Source organism: Adiantum capillus-veneris, chromosome 10, assembly GCF_014529385.1.
Source record: "Adiantum capillus-veneris isolate H3 chromosome 10, ASM1452938v2, whole genome shotgun sequence".
In the NCBI taxonomy this organism is placed as follows: domain Eukaryota; kingdom Viridiplantae; phylum Streptophyta; class Polypodiopsida; order Polypodiales; family Pteridaceae; genus Adiantum; species Adiantum capillus-veneris.
The window spans coordinates 69106214-69128472 of record NC_140940.1 but is presented as its reverse complement, the minus strand read 5'-3'; the positions used below and the strand labels follow the sequence as shown (position 1 = coordinate 69128472).

The 22259-nt window shown below is 48.2% G+C and overlaps 1 protein-coding gene across 2 annotated transcripts in view; it reads left to right on the top strand.

Annotated features, from left to right (window-relative positions):
• Window positions 1-22259, top strand: part of LOC147449022 (putative LRR receptor-like serine/threonine-protein kinase MEE39) — a 151993-nt gene that overhangs the window by 57136 nt on the left and 72598 nt on the right. The window contains exon 4 of one of the 2 annotated variants that reach the window (XM_086521394.1): window positions 6349-6450. In XM_086521394.1, coding sequence (XP_086377520.1) covers window positions 6349-6450 — 102 coding nt within the window. Of the gene's footprint in view, window positions 1-6348; window positions 6511-22259 lie in introns of both variants that reach the window. The other variant, XM_086521393.1, reaches the window with a different exon arrangement.

Below are 22259 nucleotides of genomic sequence, written 5' to 3'. Positions count from 1 at the left end.
GCGGTAGACTCCTGGAGAAAGAAGCTACCTAGCTGAGCAAGTCCAGAGGCCACCGTGTCAGTAGGGGAGTCGTGCGTGTCCAACTCCTCTATGAAAAGAGCCACCACTCGCTCTCTGAGCTCTGAGTCGAGCAATATCCTCTCAGGGATGCGTAGCATCATGCTCCTCCTCCTTTGTCTATCTATCACAATGAGGATCACTCGTGCATGGTCCGAAAAAGATGTCCCAGCCAAAATACAAACTGACCCACCCAAGTCATAGATGTGGTCACTGGCGTAGAAGCATCTATCGAAGATAGATTCACTCCTCCCACTCTGCGGCCCGAGCGAGAGAAGGCAAAGCTGTCATGGGCCTCACAAAGCCAGAGTGCTGCCAAACATCTGAAACCCTCAAAGTCATACATACCCTCTCCCAAGATGCCAACTCAGCCGCTTTGCACAGTGGCATGGCTACCTCCAATCCTGTCAGAGGGGTCCTCCAACATATTAAAGTCACCCCCAATGCACCATTGCTCTGCATGCGGCAAAGACTCTACAATGTGAGACCAAAACTATGTACGTGCACTTCCCACATTGGGCGCATACATATTTAGGAGCCCAAGAGGCAGCCCTGAACTTGCATAGTAATCCACTGAGCCCTGTTAGGCACAATAATACCTCTGCCCACAATGGCTGCTGCCAAGAGTCCGCAATAGTCATACATATCCCTGCCTGGATACCACCAAGTCGAAATGCAGCTGACCAAAATGTCTCATTTTGACCATGCAAAAGCTGACCACATCGTGTAATGCGGCTATAACCGGCCTATACAACGTAGAGGGCGGTACTATTTCAATTACCTGTTAACTTTACACAGAGCACTGAGAAGGGAAGAGAACACAGTTGCGTCCAGCGACTAGAATGTCACTCCGCACACGAGACCGACACCCTGCAGGCCCCAAAGACTGCGCCCCTTTCGGTATTTCTTTATTCAAATTAAGGTAGACGATCCGACCACTTAGCACAAGCTTTCACAAAGCTGTCCAAACCTGGCGAGGGCTGAAAACGCAGGTTTTCGACCGGATTTCGACAGCATAAGGGCGCAAAAACCCCGGTAGGTCAAAAACACCTGTCTAGGACGGATTCCCTCGATATCTGGAAGCTTTCTGGTGGGCTGTCACAGAAATTCAGCGGGCTGTAATTCTCTGTTTTTCACTGCCGGGAGCCCAAAAGCCTGTACACGCATCCCAAGGCTCTCACGAGGCTCCCCCGATGTTCCCTTGCAGTTTAGGTGCGAAACCCTAAACGTGCCGAAAAACACAGCAGGCTGTAATTCCCTGTTTCGGATCGTTTTTAGCGGAGCGAACACGCCTACGCGTGTCCCAAGGGCTCCCGCACGCAATGGGACAGTTCCCCTGTGAATTGGACGAGTTTTCACGCGAGAAAACTCTCCAAACTCGCAATCTTTCGGGATGGAACTGTGCGTACCTGTGGGGGATTAGCAATTAGCTAATCCGGTTCCTGTTCAGAAGGCTCTTGCCTTGGCAAACGCTCATAAACCCCCAGAACTGTACATAGGTCAAATGAGAAGCCCACTAGTGGGGCAGAACATATTGTACGTAGGGGAGAAAGAGAGCAGTATGTAGTGTGCGGGGCATCACTCCCGTCACCATACTGTGCATAGAGGGCAAGGTAAGCATTCCATAGCTTCTGTACCTGCTACAATCCACCGGAGGCTGAAAATGGCGCCCCCTTTGTTGATATGCAGCTCGTTTTTGCCTCCCAGAGTGGCAGAATCGCTCACAGGCTGACACGTCGCCCAGTTTCCGAGTTTGGGCTTTCCCTGCTAAAAATATCTCAACTGGTGCGTCAGTTGACTTGGCAGCAGAGCAATAAAATGTTCCCCTTGTCATTCCAGAGCTAATGACGCGAACACATTTTCCGGTCAAAAATAGCAGTTCCCTAAATTTTAGGAGATGCTTCCATGGCGTCCCTATCGGTCTCCTGACCATCATTGAAGACTACCATTTGACCAACATCTACAATGTGGGTTAATTTACTGGCCCCTTTCAACTTATAAAGTTGCAGTGACTTGACGAGTGGCCCAAACTCCAGTTTGGCGCACACGAGCTTCCATACTCATCAGAATTCAGTGCTAACTGGCCCGGGCAGTCCCTGTCTGACCGGCCTAGATCCCCGATGTGAGAAACCCATTTGGCTGCAGCCGTTTCACACTGGCCATGCAATGTCCACTTGCACCTTTTCAAGGGTTCCGGGACAAACAAGTAAAAAAAATAAAATAAATATATCTAATACTTATTTACGGAAGGCAACAGGAAAAATACACCTCCTAGTGACAGCGGCTCTCCCAAAGCTGATGCTCCTGCAACATAAGAAGAGGGAGGGGCTATCGGAGGTGAGATTGAGGTGGAGGGTGGTGGATTTGGGACCTCTTCCTGCTGAAGAGGGTCGAAACGGCTCCTTGTGGGAACCCACTGCTGCTTGCTTGAAGCCTGGGGGACCACTCTGAGTACTAGGCTGATGTGGTGGCCCCTGTCGACGTCGACCATGAACCTGCTGTCAGCCCTCGCCGCCCGAGTCCCAGGCTCGGAGGGTGGCTCTGCCCGCGTACCCTGTGACTCTGTCTGCTGCTGCTGGCCAACCCTAGGATGCCGGGGTTGAGCCTGTGGTGAAGGTCGGGATCTCCTCCTTGGACAGGCCTTCGCCAGATGGCCCATCTGACGACAAATAAAACATTGATTCGGGAAGCCCGAATATTCTACGCTCGGACGGAACCAACCGCCACTCACCCTAGGTAGTAGGATGACCTTTGGGAGAGAGTGGGTGTCCCGAACCAGAACATGTATTGTGGGAATGCCGGACGCCTTCGCAGCTACAGAGGCTGCCGTGCAGGAGTCTCCAGGATAGTCCTAATCTTTGAGCCTATCCTAGTAAGGAGCAGAAGGTACTCCCTTCTTAGGCCGGGGAAGCAAACTTAGGTAGGCAAGTCTGCCTCCTCGACAAGAACGTTGGTAGCTGGGGCGGAACCATGGCGCCACTGTCGAAAGTGTACCCGAACTGGCCAGGGGGCTCATCGCAATGATCTTGGATGCCATCTCGCGAGTCTCAAACTGTATTTGGTAGTAGCGACGCCCTAGAAATTGAACATCGAGAATCTTGCCCACCACTGCTAGAAGGCCGGCTTGGAGGAGATCACGCACCTCCCATCTGCTAGGTCGGGTGCCGATGATCTTGCAGATGACGGAGGTCTCTTGGAGGCGCTCAACCTCTGCGGGTAGGCTCGCTTGCTCTGTCGGCGAGAGAGCAAGTGAGATGGTCGGCTGTGTAGGGTTGACAAGGCATCTGTGCCCTAACCTGCTCTCTGCATGTATCCTAACGCTTTGACCGAGGCTCTGTTGACAGCAGTTCACGGTAAAAGTCAGTAGCAACTGTCCGCATAGCCTCTGGCTCTGAAGCAACTGACCAGTCAGGTCTCCTCAACTGGCTGACATTGGTGTGCGCATGACGGGATCCCACTGTCTTAAAGGACGCCCTCGTCACTTCGTCACCCACTTGGGTCCACTGAGACGCCTGTCAAGGGAAAGCAAATTCATGGCGTCTCTCCTCTATGCTCGCAAGCTCCTGGCGAGCCTTCTGCAATTGCTCCTCCAACCAAGGACTGTATGGGTGTTGCTCCTCCATCCTCTGCAGGGAAGCAACGCCCCATCGAAGACAATGCTCCTCCTCCCTGCTGTAGCCAGGCGAGCCGTAGACTCCTGGAGAAAGAAGCTACTAAGCTGAGAAAATCTAGAGGCCACTGTGTCAGTAGGGGAGTCGTGCGTGTCCAAGTCCTCTGTCGAAAGAGCCACCACTCGCTCTCTGAGGTCTGAGTCTAGCAAGATCCTCTCATGGATGTGTAGCATCATGCTCCCCCTCTTTCTATCTGTCACAATGAGGATCACTCATGCATGGTCCGAAAATTATGTCCTAGTCAAAATGCAAATTGACCCACCCAAGTCACAGATGTGGTCACTGGCGTAGAAGCATCTATCCAAGATAGATTCAGTCCTCCCACTCTGCGGTCCGAGCGAGAGAAGGCCAAGCTGTCCGGGGCCTCACATAGCCAGAGTGCTGTCAAACATCTGAAACCTCAAAGTCATACATAGCCTCTCCCAAGCTGCCAACTCAGCCCCTTTGCACAGTGGCATGGCTACCTCCAATCCTGTCAGAGAGGTCCTCCAGCATGTTCAAGTCACCCCCAATGCACGATTGCTCTGCATGCGGTAGAGATTCTACAATGTGAGACCAAAACTATGTACGTGCACTTTCCACATTGGGCGCATACATATTCAGGAGCCCAAGAGGTAGCCCTGAACTTGCATAGTAATCCACTGAGCCCTGCTAGGCACAATATACCTCTGCCCACAATGGCTTGGTGCCAAGAGTCCGCAATAGTCATACATATCCCTCCCTGGATACCACCGGGTCCAAATGCAGCTGACCAAAATGTCTCATTTTGACCACGCAAAAGCTGACCACATCGTCTAATGCGGCTCTCTCAAAGCTGATGCTCCTGCAGCATAAGAAGAGGGAGGGGCTGTTGGAGGTGAGACTGAGGTGGAGGGTGGAGCTGGGACCTCTTCCTGCTGAAGAGGGTCGAAATGGTTCCCTGCGTTTGGCCTGAAGCTTGAGGGCCAGTCGGAGTGCCAGGCTGACGTGGTGGCCCCTTTCGACATCGACCACAAACCTGCTGTCAGCTCTCTGCCCGGGTCCCAGGTTCGGAGGGTGGCTCTGCCTGCGTACCCTGTGACTTTGTCTGCTGCTGCTGGCCAGCCCTCGGAGGCTGGGGCTGAGCGTGTGGTGAAGGTCGGGGTCTCCTCCTTGGACATGCCTTCGCCAAATGGCCCATCTGATGACAAATAAAACATTGATTCAGGAGGCCCGAATACTCCACGCTCTGACGGAACCAACCACTACTCACCCTAGGTAGTAGGATGACCTTCGGGAGAGAGTGTCCCGAAGTAGAACACGTACTGTGGGAATGCCGGCCGCCTTCGCAGTTACAGAGGTTGTGGTGCGAAGAGTCTCTAGGATAGTCGCAATCTTTGAGCCTATCCTAGAAAGGAGCGGAAGGTACTCCCTTCTCAAGACGGGGAAGCAAACTTAGATAGGCAGGTCTGCCTCCTCGACAAGAACGTTGGTAGCTGGGTCGAAACCATGGCGCCACTGTCGAAAGTGTGCCCGAACTGGTTAGGGGTCTCATTGCAATGATCTTGGACGCCATCTCAAGAGTCTCAAACTTTATCTGGTAGTAGCCACTCCCTAGAAACTGAACATCGAGAATCTTGCCCACCTCTACTAGAAGGCAGGCTTGGAGGAGATCATGCACCTCCCCTTTGCTAGGTCGGGTGCTGATGATCTTGCAGATGACGGTGGTCTCTTGGAGGCGCTCTACCTCTGCGGCTAGGGTCGCTTGCTTTGTCGGCGAGAGAGTAAGTCGGATGGTGAGCTCTGCAGGGTCGGGCGAGGGGGCTTCTGAAGAGTCCCTCTTGGGGCGGAGCATGAGCCTTTATCTGTGTCTGCTTCTGTGATGGAAAGGGGATGCGTGAAGACAACCCTCTCCGAAACCCCGCGAGTAGAGAGTCAGAAAAACACCACTGACGATGCTAAACATAGTGAGGCGGGGGGAGGGGGGGGGGGGGGGGGGGGGGGGGTTAAGGTGTGCAAAGGGGGTGGAGCGGTGGGCGAGGGAGGGCTGAGGATGGCGGGCCGAGGCAGCGGGATGGGTGCGGGAGAGGCTGGCGCGAGAGGGCAGAGAGCAGAGGGCGAGCGGGCTGCACGCGAGGGCTGGCAGCACTAGCGTGCAAAGCAGGGTAGAGGGCAGTGCGTGGCGAGGCTGGGGGGGGGGGGGGGGGGGGGGGGGGGGGGGGAGGAGGGGGATTGTGTGTGTGCAGCGTACAGCAGCAGTGAGCTTTCAGTGTCTTGTACATTCAATGTTACACAATTGATTGAATACTCTAGCTAATCTATAAATTCCATTGCACTTTAATCCCAATTCTCCGACATCTACAGTTGCACTTACACCCATAGGAATGGGATTTTCAACATTATCCTAAAGTCGTCCTTATAGGATGATGATTAATAAAATGGTTTTGATCTGAATGTACTTAGACTACGCTTACTGGTTCTAAGATAAACGTAACCAGAATAATTCTAAGTCAAGCTGTACATACTGGCTGGCGCTAAGATTTACTTGTCATAAACAATTATAGGTCTTGTTTGGTGAATACAGAATAAAAACCTGCAACATTCTAAACTGATTTTTTTCCTTGCTCATAATTAAATTGTTATTTTTGTCTTATTCTGGCAGGTGTTGAACTTTACACTACACAGCCTATCACTCCTTTAAATGATTACATGCACTTCAGCTTTAAGAGCTCTCCAAATTCCAGCCATGGGCCTATTATTTCGGGTATTCAAGCGCTTCTTCTCACAAAAGAACCATTATCAAATCTAACTTTTCGGGATGACAGTAAGTCACAAATTTAGATTTTTCATTGTTAAAATTAGTAATTGGACAATAAATTTGGGTTCTTTCATTGGCCTGCATCTTTTGTATTGTGCCTCTTTCTTCTTCTACCAGGTTTTCCAAAGAGAGCCAGAGATAGAGAAGCATTCTATCTGCCATTGTACAACATACTATGAGATCCAGGGGCGTTTTCATTGCTTATTCAAAGAGGGATTTGGCCCCTTATCCCTCATCATGGACTACTATGATCAAAGTTGCCTAGGTCTCTTCTAGTTGGAGATCGGTAGACTCAGAGAGACTACCCTCAAGAGCAGAGGACCTCAAACTGGGAGGTAGCCTCACTAAAGGGCGGAAAATTTTAGCTTTCACCCGATCTTTACGTTGATTAACTTTACCTGTACTTTACAACACAAAGCAATTGCACGAATAAACCTGTGACTAGAATTCAACACTTCAAGGCGCTTCACAACTTGGTAGCAAGAGCGCTCCCAAGTAGACAACGACACCCTGTAGGCCCCAAAGACTGGTGCGCCTTTCTGTATTTCTTTGTTCTTATTGCAAATAAACGATTTGGACGCTTTCACCTAACTCTCACTAAGCTGTCGAAACCTATCCAAGGCTGTATTTGCAGGTTTAGGACCCAATTTCGGCAGCATACCGACGCCAAAACCCCTGCAGGTCAAAAGTTCACGTTTACTCTTCCTTGCATTTTGGAAGCTTGTTGGTGAGCTGCAGGTCAATGTCAGCATGCTGTAATTCCCTATTTTGGTCATTATCAGGTGTCCAAAGCCCTATATAATACCCCAAGGCTTTCACGAGGCTCTCTTGTAGCTTAGATGTGAAACTCTAAACTTGCTAAAAAACACAGCAGGCTGTAATTTCGTGTTTTGGATCGTTTTAATCGCGACGCACACGTCTACGAGTGTCTCTAGGTTCCTGCACGCCATGGACAGTTCCCCTTTGAATTGGACGAGTTTTCACAAGAGAAAACTCTCCATTTTGGTAATCCTTCGCAATGGAACTATAGGTTCCTCTGGGGATTAGCAATTAGGTGATCCGGTTGCTGTTCAGAAGGCTCTTGCCTTAGCAAACGCGCATAAAGCCCCAAAATGGTTATCTGAAAATTCCAATTAGTGGGGCATCACTATATGTGCAAAGGGGGGAGAGAGATGCACGGGAGCAAATCATCGCGCTACATGAGACAAGGAAGAAGGCAAGCTTTCCATTATAGCTCTGATCACTTGCACCCACTACTCACACACACACACAGTAGTTCACAATGAAAATCAACGCTCACTCAAAAATGGGCGCCCCCTTTTGGGATGAGCTTCTGGAGTGTGTGTGTTGGTCTGCGGGGTGCTCTCCTACTGCCATGTGTCCACTTTACTCCTTTTGGTTTAATTTCCTGGTACCCACCAACTTGAAGTCATGCAGAGGGGCATAAATGGTTTTAACTGAGCCTTGCCACGGTGGCGACTTGACCTTTCACATTGGCCATGCAATGTCCGGCCATTTGTGACTTCAAAAAGAGGGTCCCAAAAATTAAATAAAAATCAAGGGAGGGAAACAAACAAATAAAGTTGTGATTATCATAGCCTCATGACATACCCCCCTCTTAAAATCACAAATGTCCTCGATTACATGCCAGATATGCATGCCACAGATGATTTAGTGTGATTAACACCCTTTTTGGAACACAATACCAAGAAGCTACGGACATCGTGCACCGTCTTCAAATCTGGTGATGTTTTGATTGCTTCAACCTTGGCAAGATCCATTCAGACACCATCCTTTGACACCATGTGGCCTAGAAAGTGGATCTCTTCCAAGAAGAATTCACTTTTCTTGGGGTTGATGAGGAACTTATGACTGCGTAACTCTTCGAACACAATGGTCAAGTGATGCCTATGCTCCTCTTCATTCTTTGAATGGACTATCATGTCATCAAAGAATGTGCGAACAAACTTTTGATGTCGGCGGAAGATCCGATCCATCATCCTATTGACCATAGCAAGAGCATTTGTAAGACCAAGTGGCATCACTACAAACTCATATAGACCAAATAACATTCTAAACGCAGTCTTGTGCACATCCTCTCGCCTTATACGAATCTAATGGTATCCACTCTTAAGATCTATTCTGTTGAAAATTGCCGCACCCTCTAGATGGTCAAGAATATCATCAATCCTTTGGTAGGAAACTTGTTCTTGATGGTATCCTTATTCAACGCACGGTAATCAATACACATACGCCAAGAACCATCCTTCTTCTACACTAGAAGCACTTGGGAGCAACAAAGTGAAGAGCTAGGTTGAATGAAATTCTTTTTTTAACAGCTCCTCTACTTGGCTCATAATTTCTTTCTGCTGGGCCACACTAACCCTATAGGAAGGTTTATTTGGTGGGCTACCATCTGGCACCAAATCTATCACATGATCCTCATGTCTCTCCGGCGCAACTGAGACGGTAATGAATCAGAAAAACAATCACTAAACTCGCAAAAATGCTGACCTTTCTTTATCTAACACAGATAAATTTGACTGACAAGTATCTGAAACATCATGTGCAAAAATTAAGTACGCAGAAAGATGATTTTTAATTACAGAAGTGATTGCCAAAGATGATACAATAGGGATAGACTCTCCTTTAAGCTTTACATCTAGGATATGAGTTTTGTCCCTATGCTGCAGGGTGACCTTTTTGTTGAAGACATCCAACACTCCATGTACACGGAACATCCATGGGATTCCTAACAATGCATCGCACTCTTTCAGTGGCATGATGTAAATTCTCCTCCGTCCACATAGGATTGACTATGCAGACGCAGCTTCTCAATGATGAGATTAACACACTCTGAATGGCTAGGACATGCCAAACCTGCCTCTACTGTGCTCCTCATCTCTTTTGCTTTTATGCCCAACTTGATAGCCAAATCTAGTGAGATAAATTTTGCCTTAGCACCTCGATCAAAGAAAAAAAGCGTTGTTTGATCCCTAACTTTACCCCACGCTCTGCATAACTCACTGGCATCAGAATCTGGCCTCACCCACCATATCTAGCATTAAACTGGCTGTGGGTTTGGGCTTCTTTCCCTTTTTGTCCTCTGATTCAATTGGCCTCTTCCTCTGTGGACAATCTACAGCAGAATGACCAGGCTACTCACAAATAAATCATTTATTCTCAGCCATTAAAGCCTTCTTCTTTTCAAAAGACTTGCGCACAAAAAGCTTCTTCTTGTGTTTCTTAGCCTGTCCTCTAGACATCTTGACTGAGTCCTTAGCTTTCTCTACTGACTTTCTTGACCCCCCGGACGTTGTCATGCATTTTTTGGATGAGCATAAAGTCATTAGGTCATGATGAGCTGAAATTTAAGATTTCTAGAAGTACCGAGATGATGGGCTCCAAGCCGTGTGTTATGGTGTGTCATTCCGTGACCGGAGCAGCAAGTTATGCTTTAGGGAAGGTGTCCGAGAAGTTCTCCTGCTTGGGGGAGAAGCTGGAAATTAATTGGGCATGATGGGGCTGGGAGAATTGGAGAGGAAGTTGCCATGTGGCATGGGAATTATCCCGCATGGGAAGGGAAAAGGGGAGAATGGGGGGTATATAGGCTAAAGGGGAAACCCCCATTAGTTGTATCCCTTTGTGAGGAGCTTGTCTTGATGGGCTTGATGGGCTCATGGGCTCTTAGGGAGAGAGGGGCGTATTTTCCAGTTTCCACACTACCTACTCAGGCGCCTTGTCCATTTTGGTCCATTGGACACTCCCCCACCCCATTCCCTTGGTCAAAAGGTCACCGACACCTCATTTTGTACCCAAAAGATGCCAAAAATGAACCAATTAAAAGAATCCTACAAAGAGAGCCTTGTCGGCTGAGAAGAGAGAGGAAATTTTTGGAATAAAAGATAAGAAAGACCCCCATTTTAATAGCTGCAACACGTGCACGCTTTTCGAGAGGCCATAACTCTTTCATCTTTCATCTATTTTTTGCTTATGGATACTCTATGGACATCTCCACGAGACGAGCTTCGTCATGATGTCCTTGGTTTCTCCTAATTTCGAGTGTGTTTCATGCATGGAGGGTTTTTCATAAATCTTGATAGGTGTTTATCACAGGTGTTCTCGGCAGTGTAATAGTTCTTCCTTCCGATGGTGTGATTCGTGCAAGGCTATAGAGGTACTAGTTTTTCTTGTCGTTTGCACCCCAACATCGTTTTGGTGCCCCCACGGAGGAGCAAGTGCTCCTATGCTTGAATTCTTGTGAAATATGTTTATTCTACAGGCAGAGAATGTAAAGGGGATGTGGATCCTTATGGACAACCGCTTATGTATGTGCAAATTGTGGACAACACTTGAGGCGGTCGTGTAATTGGATTACAGCGTTTGGAGGGTCGTGAGGTTTTGTGAAGCCAAGCACTAGGGGACTGCGTTACCCGGTGTGAGGTGGATTAGGTGTTGGAGCGATCCATCGATATCCCTTGAACTTTCGACGTCACATGTAAGTGTTTTTGTCGCAATCAAACATGGTGGACGAGTTTCCACAGTCTCATGGATTGCCTAATGAGAATACACAGACTTTTATTGAAAAATTGGAAGTCAATTGCTTACTGCGAAATATACTAGATCAAGCTATATTGTTGCGGCTGCTGCAATATACAGTTTACAGGATGAGGCAAAAGTTTGGTTACAAAAACATGAAGAGCTGGTGCAGGCACAAACTCCAGGGGTGGTTTTGGACTATAATCGTGTGAAGCAAGCTTTTCTAGCAAATACAGATCCATTGAAGTACCTGATGAAGTTTGGCATGAAATTTTGGGGTATACTCAAAAGGTTAATCAAAATGTTGATAATTTTGTCATGCAGTTTACTCATTTATGGGATAAATGGGCCCGAGCTTTGGGAAGTGAAGTCCCTCCAGTCATGTTAAAGAAGGATCGTTTTGTGGCAAACTTAAAAGAAAGCCTGAAGTTCAAGGTTGAGCTGAAAAGGCCCGCTACCTTCGAAGAAGCAGTCACTATGGCTAGGGAGAAAGAATGGAAGGCTCAAAGACTCAATGAGTATTGGAAAGTGGTCCCTGTGCAAGGTAATGGTGGCCAAAATGAGGGAAATCAGGCAGAGGCTGGAGCCCAACCTGTTTAAAAGGTTGTTAACAGTGAATGGTTTCAGTGAAATATGCAAGATATGATGACTATGAAGCAGGAATTGCGGCTCAGTGTTCTTGGAGGTGGTCGTGGTAGAGGAATGGCCTAGGCGTGTGACGATCAGCCTAATGCAAGGCTTCTTTGAGCCGCAACTGAGGTTCATTCCTACCTGTTATAATTGTGATGAGCTTGGTCATATCAGCACTTATTGTTAAAAGCCAACAAGGATGGGAGGTGATATGTTTTCACTCCCCCAGCAAATTCCTAATAGGACTAATGATTATGCATTGGATATACGGGGAGATCAAGGTACTGAACAAGATAATCAGGCCTCAACCTGTGGTGATCATGTGGGTATTGTGCGGGTTGAAAAGAAAGAAGCAGATATGATGCTCGTAGGAAAAAGAGAGAGGAAAAGCTATGCCACTCTAGGTCCTAGCAAAAAGAAAGAGAAAGAGAAAGAGGGTGAAGATGTGAAAGCTAAGAGTAAGAGAAGACCTCGTAGACGGTTTGAAGTAGCAGATTTACCTTTGGGAGAAGGCCAAACAGCTTACAGTTTAAAGGAAGACCTGATTGGGAGGAAAGTAAATTGTGCTTTTGGACAGTTGATGAATATAGTGCCCAAACTTAAGAGGCAGTGGTAGTCATTAGTGAATCCAGAGAAAGAGCCGAAGCATGGACAAGTCAAAGTGTTGGCTGTGGGAGAGTTACCCGACATTTATCATGTGGTGAACGCTTGGCACAAAGGTGTGGGCATGGGAGAGGCCTACATTGATAAGGGTGGTCAAGTTTATGTGATCACACAGTCATGTGTCGAGAGACTGGGTCTTATTACATGTGGGAGCTCTGGGTTTAGGGTTCGACTAGCAAACCATGCCAGAGTGAAGTGTTTGGGGATGATTAAGAATTTGGAAGTTGAAGTTTTTTACGTGAAGGTTATAGTAAACGATCATGTTATACCAGCTAGCCTGGGAGCTTTTCCTCTCATTTTGGGATGACCTTGGTTGAGAGCTGTTGGTGCTATGCAAGATTGGGGCAAGGGCACAATCTGTGTGTATGGTAGGAAGGATGAAAAGAGGGTGTTTGATATGACTACCAAGCAACCTTTGGCACTAGAAGATGTGAGTGAAAATGATGAATCCGAAGTTATCAGTGAAGATAGCTCTAAAGATTCAAAAAGTAGCACTGCTTCCGGTTCCAGTGATGAGGGTAAAGTGTCATTGTTATTGTTGGATGAGGAGAAGAGAGAAGTAGGTGAATGTGCAAGTGTTAGGGAATATAAATGCTTCGAGCCGTTTAGAGCAACTTGAGGAGTTGATGTAGCCTAAACAGGAATTGCCAGTGAAGAAAGAGTTGATTCAAAATATGTTGAGTACTGATTTGGCACAGGGAGAAAGAAGGGAGTACCTAACAATGTTGGACAGGTTTCCAAATCTTTTCATCACTTCATATCAAGAAATAAGGGGGTTTGTTGGAGATCCTGTGAAGATCAAACTAGTTGAAGGGGTAAAGCCAATACGACATAAATTAAGAAGGATGGGTAAGGAGCAAATGAGTGCTTTAAAGGAACAAGTGGACAAACTTTTAGATGCAGGGTTCATTGTGCGAGTGGATAATGCTGAATGGGTGAGCCCTGTAGTGGTCACTCCAAAGAAAGATGGGCGTTGGAGAGTTTGCGTTGATTATAAACCATTAAATGCACTGACCAAGAAAGATCCTTACCCTTTATCTTTCATTGATCAACTTCTGGATACAGTGGCTGGCTTTGGAAGATACAGTGTCTGTGATGGTTATTCATGATATTTTCAGCTTATCCTTTTTTTTTTCCGAGAAAAAGATCCTTCTATTAGTCAATGAAAACTGCCCATAGGGCTACATCCACCTCTGCTAGAGAGGGCTACAACAAGCATGATGGGGAGACTCTCCCAATGAAAAAACAGCATATATACAATGGAGCTAAATCAAGAGATGGGAGGAGGGAAGAGCCACACAGGTGGACAGTAGTGCCATCTGAGCACCCCCTGGACCATGGTGTAGAAAGGCCCAGGGCGCCAGAGTCGAAGGAAAGCCTCCCGGCGCTCCCGCATGCGGTCGGAGCTGCCCTGTAGTCCCTCAAGCTGTCCTCTGAGAGTATGGATCAGCTCTAGCCAAAAGTCACGAATAGTCTTTGCTGGTGGCACAGGGCGAGCCTCAAAGATGCGGAAACAACGGGCCCGCCAGATGAACCAAAGAGCTAGGCCGCTGATGAGCTCCCAGCACTCCTCTCTCTCACTGCACCACTCCTGTGGAGTAAGGTCTGTAGCAGGCTGGAGTGTAGGTCGCCCCCCCTGTATCGCTATCATCCTGCTGGTGGAAGATAGCTCAAATTGTAGTGCTGGGCCAGTGAGGGTGGACCAAGCCGCTGCCCCCCAAGTGTACTGTCAAGCCGTGGAGAGGGCAGGCATCAGCCGAAGAACTCGTAGCCACACCTGCTGGGCGAGGGACAGTCCCAAAGACAGTGTTGCTGACTCTCCACCAACTGGTCACAGGCTGTACATGCGGCCGAGAGACCACTATGCACAAGCGAGCTCCCTACTGCTGTGGCTCTGTGTGCAACCAACCACTGGAACAAAGTGACGCGTCTCGGCTGTCTGGAGTCCCACAGCCTCTGCCAAAAATCTGCCAAGAACTCAACTGTGAGACCCTCCTCCTGCCAATGCCGTGCTGCAGCGGGGCGGGCCTCTCTCTGCGCTGCAAGTATATGACGTCCAAGCCGAACAGTGTACTGAAAGAAAGGGACTCCTGGGCGGTCTGCAGAAGAGAAGGGGTCCCTCCAAAGCCACTCACCAGGATCCCACTGTACTCGTGCCAGTGGACAGCACTCCCAAGCCCATAGTCTCCAGTGTCCTGTCTCGAGAGCTGCTGGGTCAGGGTCTGACGCAAGTCCTCCCACAGATGCCCACAACTCCGATCCTCTGGAAACAGCACTCTGCTACCTGCGGGGCCTCTACTGTAACTCGCTGTAATCGTCCCCCACCCTGAAGCTCGAAGAACAGGGCTGGGACAGTCTCTGAACAAGCCCTGACTGAGATGAGAACCTCCAGTCGTGTGAAGGCTCCCAACCATCGGGGTGCTACTGGCTCGAGAGGCGTGAGCCACTCAGCTGGAACTGACTCTGAGATGTCCTGACACATGCTCTGAACCCCTCTCATGCCCTGTAGTTGGACACCCTGTACCTCCTCTGACAAACCTGTGAACTCTAGCCAGTCACCTAGAGAGCGCGCTGGACCTGCTGCCATGGGACCCCAAAGAAACATGAGGCCTACTCCCAACCAAGTGGCCTCTCTGAGTGCTAACCATGGGGTTCGAGACGAGGGACTGTCGTAGGTGCTCCTCCGTGCATGTCGGCTGTCTCTGCTCTAGGCCACGCCGTAAGAGCTCCCAAGAGCGAAGCAAACTCACAGCGAATCGGTCCTCCAGTCTCCTGCTCAAACCAACTCGGTGCAACTCTGTAAAGATCCATCTGGTCGAAGGTTGCCAAGGGCCTTCTGACTGAGGCACCCTGGCACGAAGCCTCTGCAGCTAGAACTCTTTCCAGGGCTCCTCGCCTGGAAGAAGTCCTCTGACGACGAACTTCCCAAGAAGGGCTCTGCTCTGCTGTGCCGGATCAATGATCCCAAGCCCTCCCTGAGAACAATGGAGTGTGATGACCGACCAAGCCACCTTGGCTCGGGCAACCTGAGTGTCGCGACCTGACCAAAGGAAGTTTCTGATCAGCCTCTCTACCTGGCTGATACAAGAACTCAAGAAGATCCAGCAAGAAGTGATGCACCACATAGTTGCCAACAACACCTGGTTGGCAACTACTACTCTACCAGCCAGCGAAAGTCGTGCTGAGCTCCAGTGTAACAGCTTTCTCCTCATGGACAGTAGAAGAGGAGCAATCTTCTGCTCGGGGGACAAATCCAAACCAACCTGACAACCCAGGTATCGAACTGCAGTCCCTGGAGGAATCCACCTGAAACCCTCTCCTGGCATCCACTCTGGCACAGGAGCACTGCCAACCGAGAAAGCCACTGTCTTTCTCCAGTTGATCAGTGCGCCCGATGCGTAGCAGAAGGTCTCTAGAGCCTGCCCACACCTGTGTAAATTGGCCTCCTGGCCCTCTAAGTACAAGGCTGAGTCGTCGTCAAACTCAGCGTCCAGAAGCTCATCTCCCCGTATAGGGAGTGCTAAGCCCCTCAAACCAACCTGCTGTGACACCAAAAATTTGCTCATCGCCTCCGCATAGAACAGAAAGAGAAAGGGGGCAAGAGGACAACCCTGTCTGACCGATCGTGTGAGCATGAAGCGCTCACCTCTACCTCTTGCCAAAAGCACCTGACTGTGAGCCGGCTGTACAAAGCTGACACCCCTCTGATCAATGCATCTGAAAAGCCCATCCTGCGAAGCGTGCCCTCTAGAAAGTCCCAATCAACTGTGTCGTATGCCTTCTCAAAATCGAGAAGAAGAATCACAAGGTCCTCCCCACGGAGACGTGCCAGGGCAGAAGCCTCCCAGAAAGTGAAGATGTTGTCAAGGATACTGCGCTCCTTGACAAAACTTGTCTGAGTCCCATGTATAAGGCTCTCCAAAAGTGGCTGAATCCTCAAACTCAGAGCCTTGGCAAGAATTTTGTAGGCTAAGTTGAGGATGGTGATGGGGCGCCACTGTCGAATCTCATCCAAGGAGCCACCCTCCTTTGAAATGAGGTAAATCAGGCCCTCACTCATGCTATCCGGCATCACTCCTGTGTGCAGAATGTACTAAAAGGCACTACAAAGATCTGGGCCAAGCAAGTCCCAGTACTCCAAGAAGAAGCTGGGAGTCAGCCCATCCTCACCTGGACAGCTACCACGAGGAAGGGCCCTAAGAGCCGTGTGCAGCTCCTTAAGCTGAAGAGGTATCTCCAGCCTCTAGCGCATCTCCTCAGTCACAAGACAAGGCATCTGCGCCCAAACCTGCTCCCTACATGCATCCTGTCTCTCTGACTGGGGCTCAGTCGACAGTAGCTATTTTCAGCTTATCCTTGCTCCTGAAGACCGGAAAAAGACTACCTTTATCACGCCATGGGGTTGTTTCTGCTTTTGTTGCCTTCCTTTTGGGTTGACAAACGGGTCTGGAGCTTTTGAAAGAAAAGTAGATTGGGTCCTTACCCCGTTCCTTGGGAAGTTTGTCAAAGGATTCATAGATAATTTCTGCGTATACAGTTCAAGGAAAGAGCATGTTCAAAAGCTTGAGATGACTTTTGCAAGGTATGATGAATGCAGGGGTCAGTTGAACCCTAAGAAGTATCATTTGGCGTAGCCAAGAGTAAAGCTTCTTGAACATGTAATTTCAGAAAATGGGATAGAAGCAGATCCAGAGAAAGTGGAAGCTTTGTTATTGCTATCATCTCCAAAAGACACCAGACAGTTAGCCACTTTTATACAGAAGGTTAAATATTTGTCTCGTTTCATACCTTTGGCATCACAGCTATTGTATCCATTGTAGCAAGCGGTTAAGAATGATTTCTTGGAGTGGACACGTGACTGTGAAGAAGTTATTGACAGAGTCAAAGAAGTTTTGAGTACACTACCCATTATGCAAGCTCTTGACTGGAAAAAGGAGTTTTATGTTAACTCATCAGTGGGAGACGATGTCATTGGGGCCATGTTATTGCAAAGGGGGAAGGAATCTCAATATATGAAGCCTGTTCATTATGCTAGCAGAGTGAAGACTCCTCATGAAAAAAAATACTCTGAAATTGAATTGGTGATGACCAATATGGTTTATGCTTGCAGACGATTCAGACATTATTTGTTGCAAAAGTCATTCACTTTTCTCACCAGTTATTCCTTGCTTCCTCAGCTGTTCAATAACTCGAATATATCAAAAACAGTGATGAAATGGGTAATTGAACTTCAAGAGTTTTAGTTCACCTTTTTGGTAGAAGAGAGTACTCGGGCTACCTTGGCAGATCTACTCACTTATAAAGAGACTCCTGTTTTGGTTAAAGAAGAGGTGGTGCGCAAGAAGAAAGTCGAGACTCTTGCCATATCTGATGCTTCACTGTTATATTTTGATGGCTCTTATCGAAGGTGTCATGATGCTGCTTCGGTAGGCATTGCCATTTATGATGCATAAGGAAAACTTGTAAGGAAACAAGGGCTGAAACTTGATGTAAAAAGTAACAATGAAGCAGAGTATATGGCTCTTGAAGGTGGTTTGCACATCTGTTTACAGCTGGGAATTAGACGCTTACAGATCAAAGGAGATGCCTTGTTGGTTGTGAAGCAAGTATTGGGAGTATGGAAGAATAAGAATCCTAAACTAGAGAATTTATGCTTCAAGGTGAAATCGTTGCTAAAAAAGTTTGAAGCATGGAGTTTGCAACATATTGAGAGGTCCCAAAATGAAGAAGCTCATGATGCTGCCCAAGAAATGATCACTTGTTTGTTTGTGTTGAAGGAAAATGCCCCTTTATATCACGGGAGGGAAGTGTTATCAAAGGAGATATATTTTCTGTTGACAGGTGTTTTACTTGAAAGTCTACTATCCTCCAAAAAGTATGCTTTTCTAAGAAAATCTAGGAAGTATAAAATGCTTGATGATGTGCTTTACATGAAAGGAAGTGATTTGGTTTTGCGCTGTGTGCCTTGGGAAGAGGAAATTTACAAGAATTTGGAAGAAAATCATGAGGGATCTTGTGGAGGCCATTTTGCCATGAAGATCATGTTGCATAAAATTTTGCAAGAAGGCTATGTGTGGCCAATCATTCAGCAGGATGTTAACCATTGGTGCAAGTCTTGTTTGCCTTGTCAGAAAATGGGAAAGAGAATTTTGAAGCCCGAATTACGAAAGACAATTCTAGCCTTTGATGTGTTTGAAAAATGGGGTCTTGATGCTATTGGACCCTTATCCATGACTAACAAAAGTAATGCTTACAGTTTGACCGTAGTAGATTATTTGTCACGATGCGCAGAAGCCAAAGTTGTCAAACAAATTACTAGTAAGGAAATGGGAAAGTTTATGTATGAGCATATATGCTACAAATTTGGTGTGCCACTATAACTACTTTCTGATAGAGAACCGAGATTTAGAGGAGAGCTGTTTGATTTCCTATGCGAGAAGCTCAATATACAACACATGTACAATTCTCTTTATTATCCACAATGGAATGGTCTCAATGAGAGGTTCAATGGATAGTTGGTGAAAATCTTGACAAAGATGACCCAGACACATGGGAAAACTTGGGATTTAGAGTTGCCTTGTGCATTATGGGCCTACAAAACTGCTATCAAAACGAGCATAGGGTTTTTTTCTTACCACTTAGTCTATAGCAAAGAAGCATTATTGCCAATTGAAGTGGAGATTGCTTCAACGGTTGATCAAGATTTTTTTGTGGTCAAGGCGGGATATACAGTCAACACGGGCCAAGGTCTCTTGGCAAGTCATTACATTCCCTCAATCGTAGGGAGGCCTAGGGATCATTGGCCCAGCACAACAGAGTAGAGCTCTCCTACGGAATCTCATTACTAGAGGATTTCTTCCAGGAGCAGAAGGAGCTACTATTGCAGAGGATTCAACAAAGAGTTCCACAGATAGGAGGCCCATGGGGCCCTTCTACATGATGGATCTTCACAGAGATTCGCAGAGTGGGACTCAGTAGAGGCTGGGAAGATCGCTTTGCATTGAGTAGAACAACATGAGCGGAGATTCTTGGAGGAGCGCTTGAGACGGCCATTGATCGGGAACCCCTTGGTTCGCAGAGAGAGTGGTCATATGGTAGGGAGTCGGCCACATGTTTCTTGGGGGGCCTTAGCAGAGAGCCTTGCCAGAACTTTTGGGGATTGGCTCCACTTAAGCTCATTGCCAGAGGAGTTACAAAGTGACAAACTGCGTGGCATGCGTGGAGCCTTGAGTATGTACCAGGAATTTTTAGAGGCTATTCCTATAGAATTGCATATACCTCTTGAGCCCATGGCCCCCCATTGGATGGGTGCATTCACTAGATTGGAGGTATTGATTGCAGCTAGGGTGTACTCGGACATTGGCATTTGTCTTTTCTTCTTCGAGGTTCATAGCGAGGGCAGATTGCATCGTGCCCTCTCGGAGCCACCAGAGATACCAACGTGCTGGTTCGAGCAGATCAAAGTGTTGGGCATTAGTGTGAGATCGTGCATGCTAGACCCCGACCCAGCAATCTCAAAGACAGGAGGCTGGAGACTATGGGCTTGGGAGAGCCGCTCCCTAGCCCGTATTCACTGGGATCCTGGAGAGTGGTTTTGACGAGATCCCTTTACTGCCAGAGACCATCCTGGGATTCCCTTTTTTCAGTACACAGCCCGCCTAGGCCGTCACATCCTAACTACTCGACGTGAGATTTCTCCAGCAGCAGCCGACCATTGGCAGAGGGAGGGCCTCTCACCTGAGTTCTTGACAGATTTTTGAACACGCCTCTGGGACAGCCGACAGCCCAGGAGAGCCACGATGTTCTAGTCGTTGGTTGCTCGTAGGGCCACAACAGTGGACAGTTGGTTGGAGCACAGTGGCCACCTTATAGCGTGCACAGCATGTAGTCACCATAGAGAGACACAACGGCATTTCCTATGGGACTACCCCAAGGCACAACAGGTATGGTTGCGGGTGCTTCGTTTGTTCCCCTCACTAGGTACAGCTAGACAGTTTACCTGGGGCTCCGCAGCATGGTCTACGCTCACGGGCCCAACACTTCAGTACGAGACAAAGTCAGTCATCATGATGATAGGAGGATGGCAGACCACGACTACGTCTAGCCTTGGAGATGACTCCCCAGGACTGGAGACAGGAGAGAGAGCTGATGGGCCCTCATGAGCAGCTTGACACTGTGGTTCATATGGTGGGCTCGATGCTTTCGCATTTTTGAGGCCAGAGCAGTTCCACCCGCAGAGACAAAACGAGACTTTTGGTTAGAGCTCATACACACCTTGAGAGGCCAGTTTGACCAGCTTCAGGGTGGTTCGGATCGCAAGAGGGAGCGACTATGGAGTTCGGGCCCCTTCTTCACTATTGAGTAGGGGACCCCTCGATGGCATTACCGCCCACCAGTGTGGCTCTTCCCACCTCGTATCTCCTGATTTAGCCTACACTTGTACATATTTTTTCAGTTGGGAGAGTCTTCCTTCATGTATCTTTCCCTTCGGGGGTGCTGTAGCCCGATCAGTGTTTTTTAACTAATGGAAGGATCTCTTTGTTGCCCCAAAAAAAAGAAAGCCCTACCTAGCATAGTACCTCACGACCTAGAAATAAGTGAGTCTGGGCCTTGTAAATGTGAAAAGTCACTAAACGTGACTATAATTGCACACATAAATAGGAAAACTGTAGAAGAGTCTACTCACTAGAGACTCTGACCTCGAGTAATCCTAGGAATTGGGTACCCCCTCATGCGAAAACTGTAGAAGACTCGACTCACTAGAGACTCTGACCTCGAGTAATCCTAGGAATAGGGTACCCCTCATGCGAGCCTACCGGGTGGGCAACACTGTGGAATGCACCACCGAGAAATTACATCTACCTCAGGTATGGCCGAGCACAGCCACAAAATAGCCCTCACTCCGTAATCTTCTTGTGGGAGATATTGAAGCCATCACCGAAGAGGAATCTGAAAAGAGCCTGCCACATATAAGACTATGCCCCAAAATGAGGTACGATGACGAGTGCAAAGCCTTATACTCACGGCTTCCCTTACACAAAGCTTTGGGGGTCACTATAGAGTGAGAGTCTAGGAGAGATGCAAAGACTTACTCGCATAGAAAGGCGGACTTTTGCAGAGGCCCAGGAGATGGAGGTCTTTTACTTCTTCATGAGCAGAGAGAGCCCCATCTCATGGAGGCACTTCAAGAGCCTCAGATATCGACACCCATTACCAACCCATAGTATTGCAATGCTTCATATCCCCATGTTAATCGAGCTCTAGCTGCTGCTCATCCCATAGTGAAGCGTGTGGAAGCCGCCAAAAAAGTATTCCTAAGATACACATATGAGGTGACCATGTTCATCTGCCCTTCTCCTATTGTTTTTTTTTTATTTTCGCGAAAAAGATCCTTCTCTTAGTTAATGAAACTGCCCATAGGGCTACAACCACCTCTACAGGAGAGGGCTACAACCTCCCACATGCGGTCGGAGCTGCCCTGGAGTCTCTTGAACTCTCCTCTAAGAGTATGGACCAGCTCTAGCCAAAGATCTCGAACAGTCTCTGCTATTGGTATAGGGCAAGCCTCGAAGATGCGGAAGCAGCGAGCCCGCCAGATGAACCAGAGTGTCAGGCCGCACATGAGCTCCCAACATCCGTCTCTCTCACTGCACCACTCCTGTGGAGTAAGCTTTATAGCAGGATGGAGTGTAGGCTGACCCCCCTTGCAACACTATCATCCTACTGGTAGTGGACAACTCAAACTAAGCGTCGGGCCCGTGAGAGTGGACCAAGCAGCTGCCCCCCAAGTGTAGTGTCGAGCTATGGAAAGAGGTGGCATCAGCCGAAGGACACGAAGCCAAACTTGCTGTGCCAAGGGACAATCCCAAAGACAGTGGCACTGACTCTCCACAGGATGGTCGCAAGCTGCGCATGCTACCGAG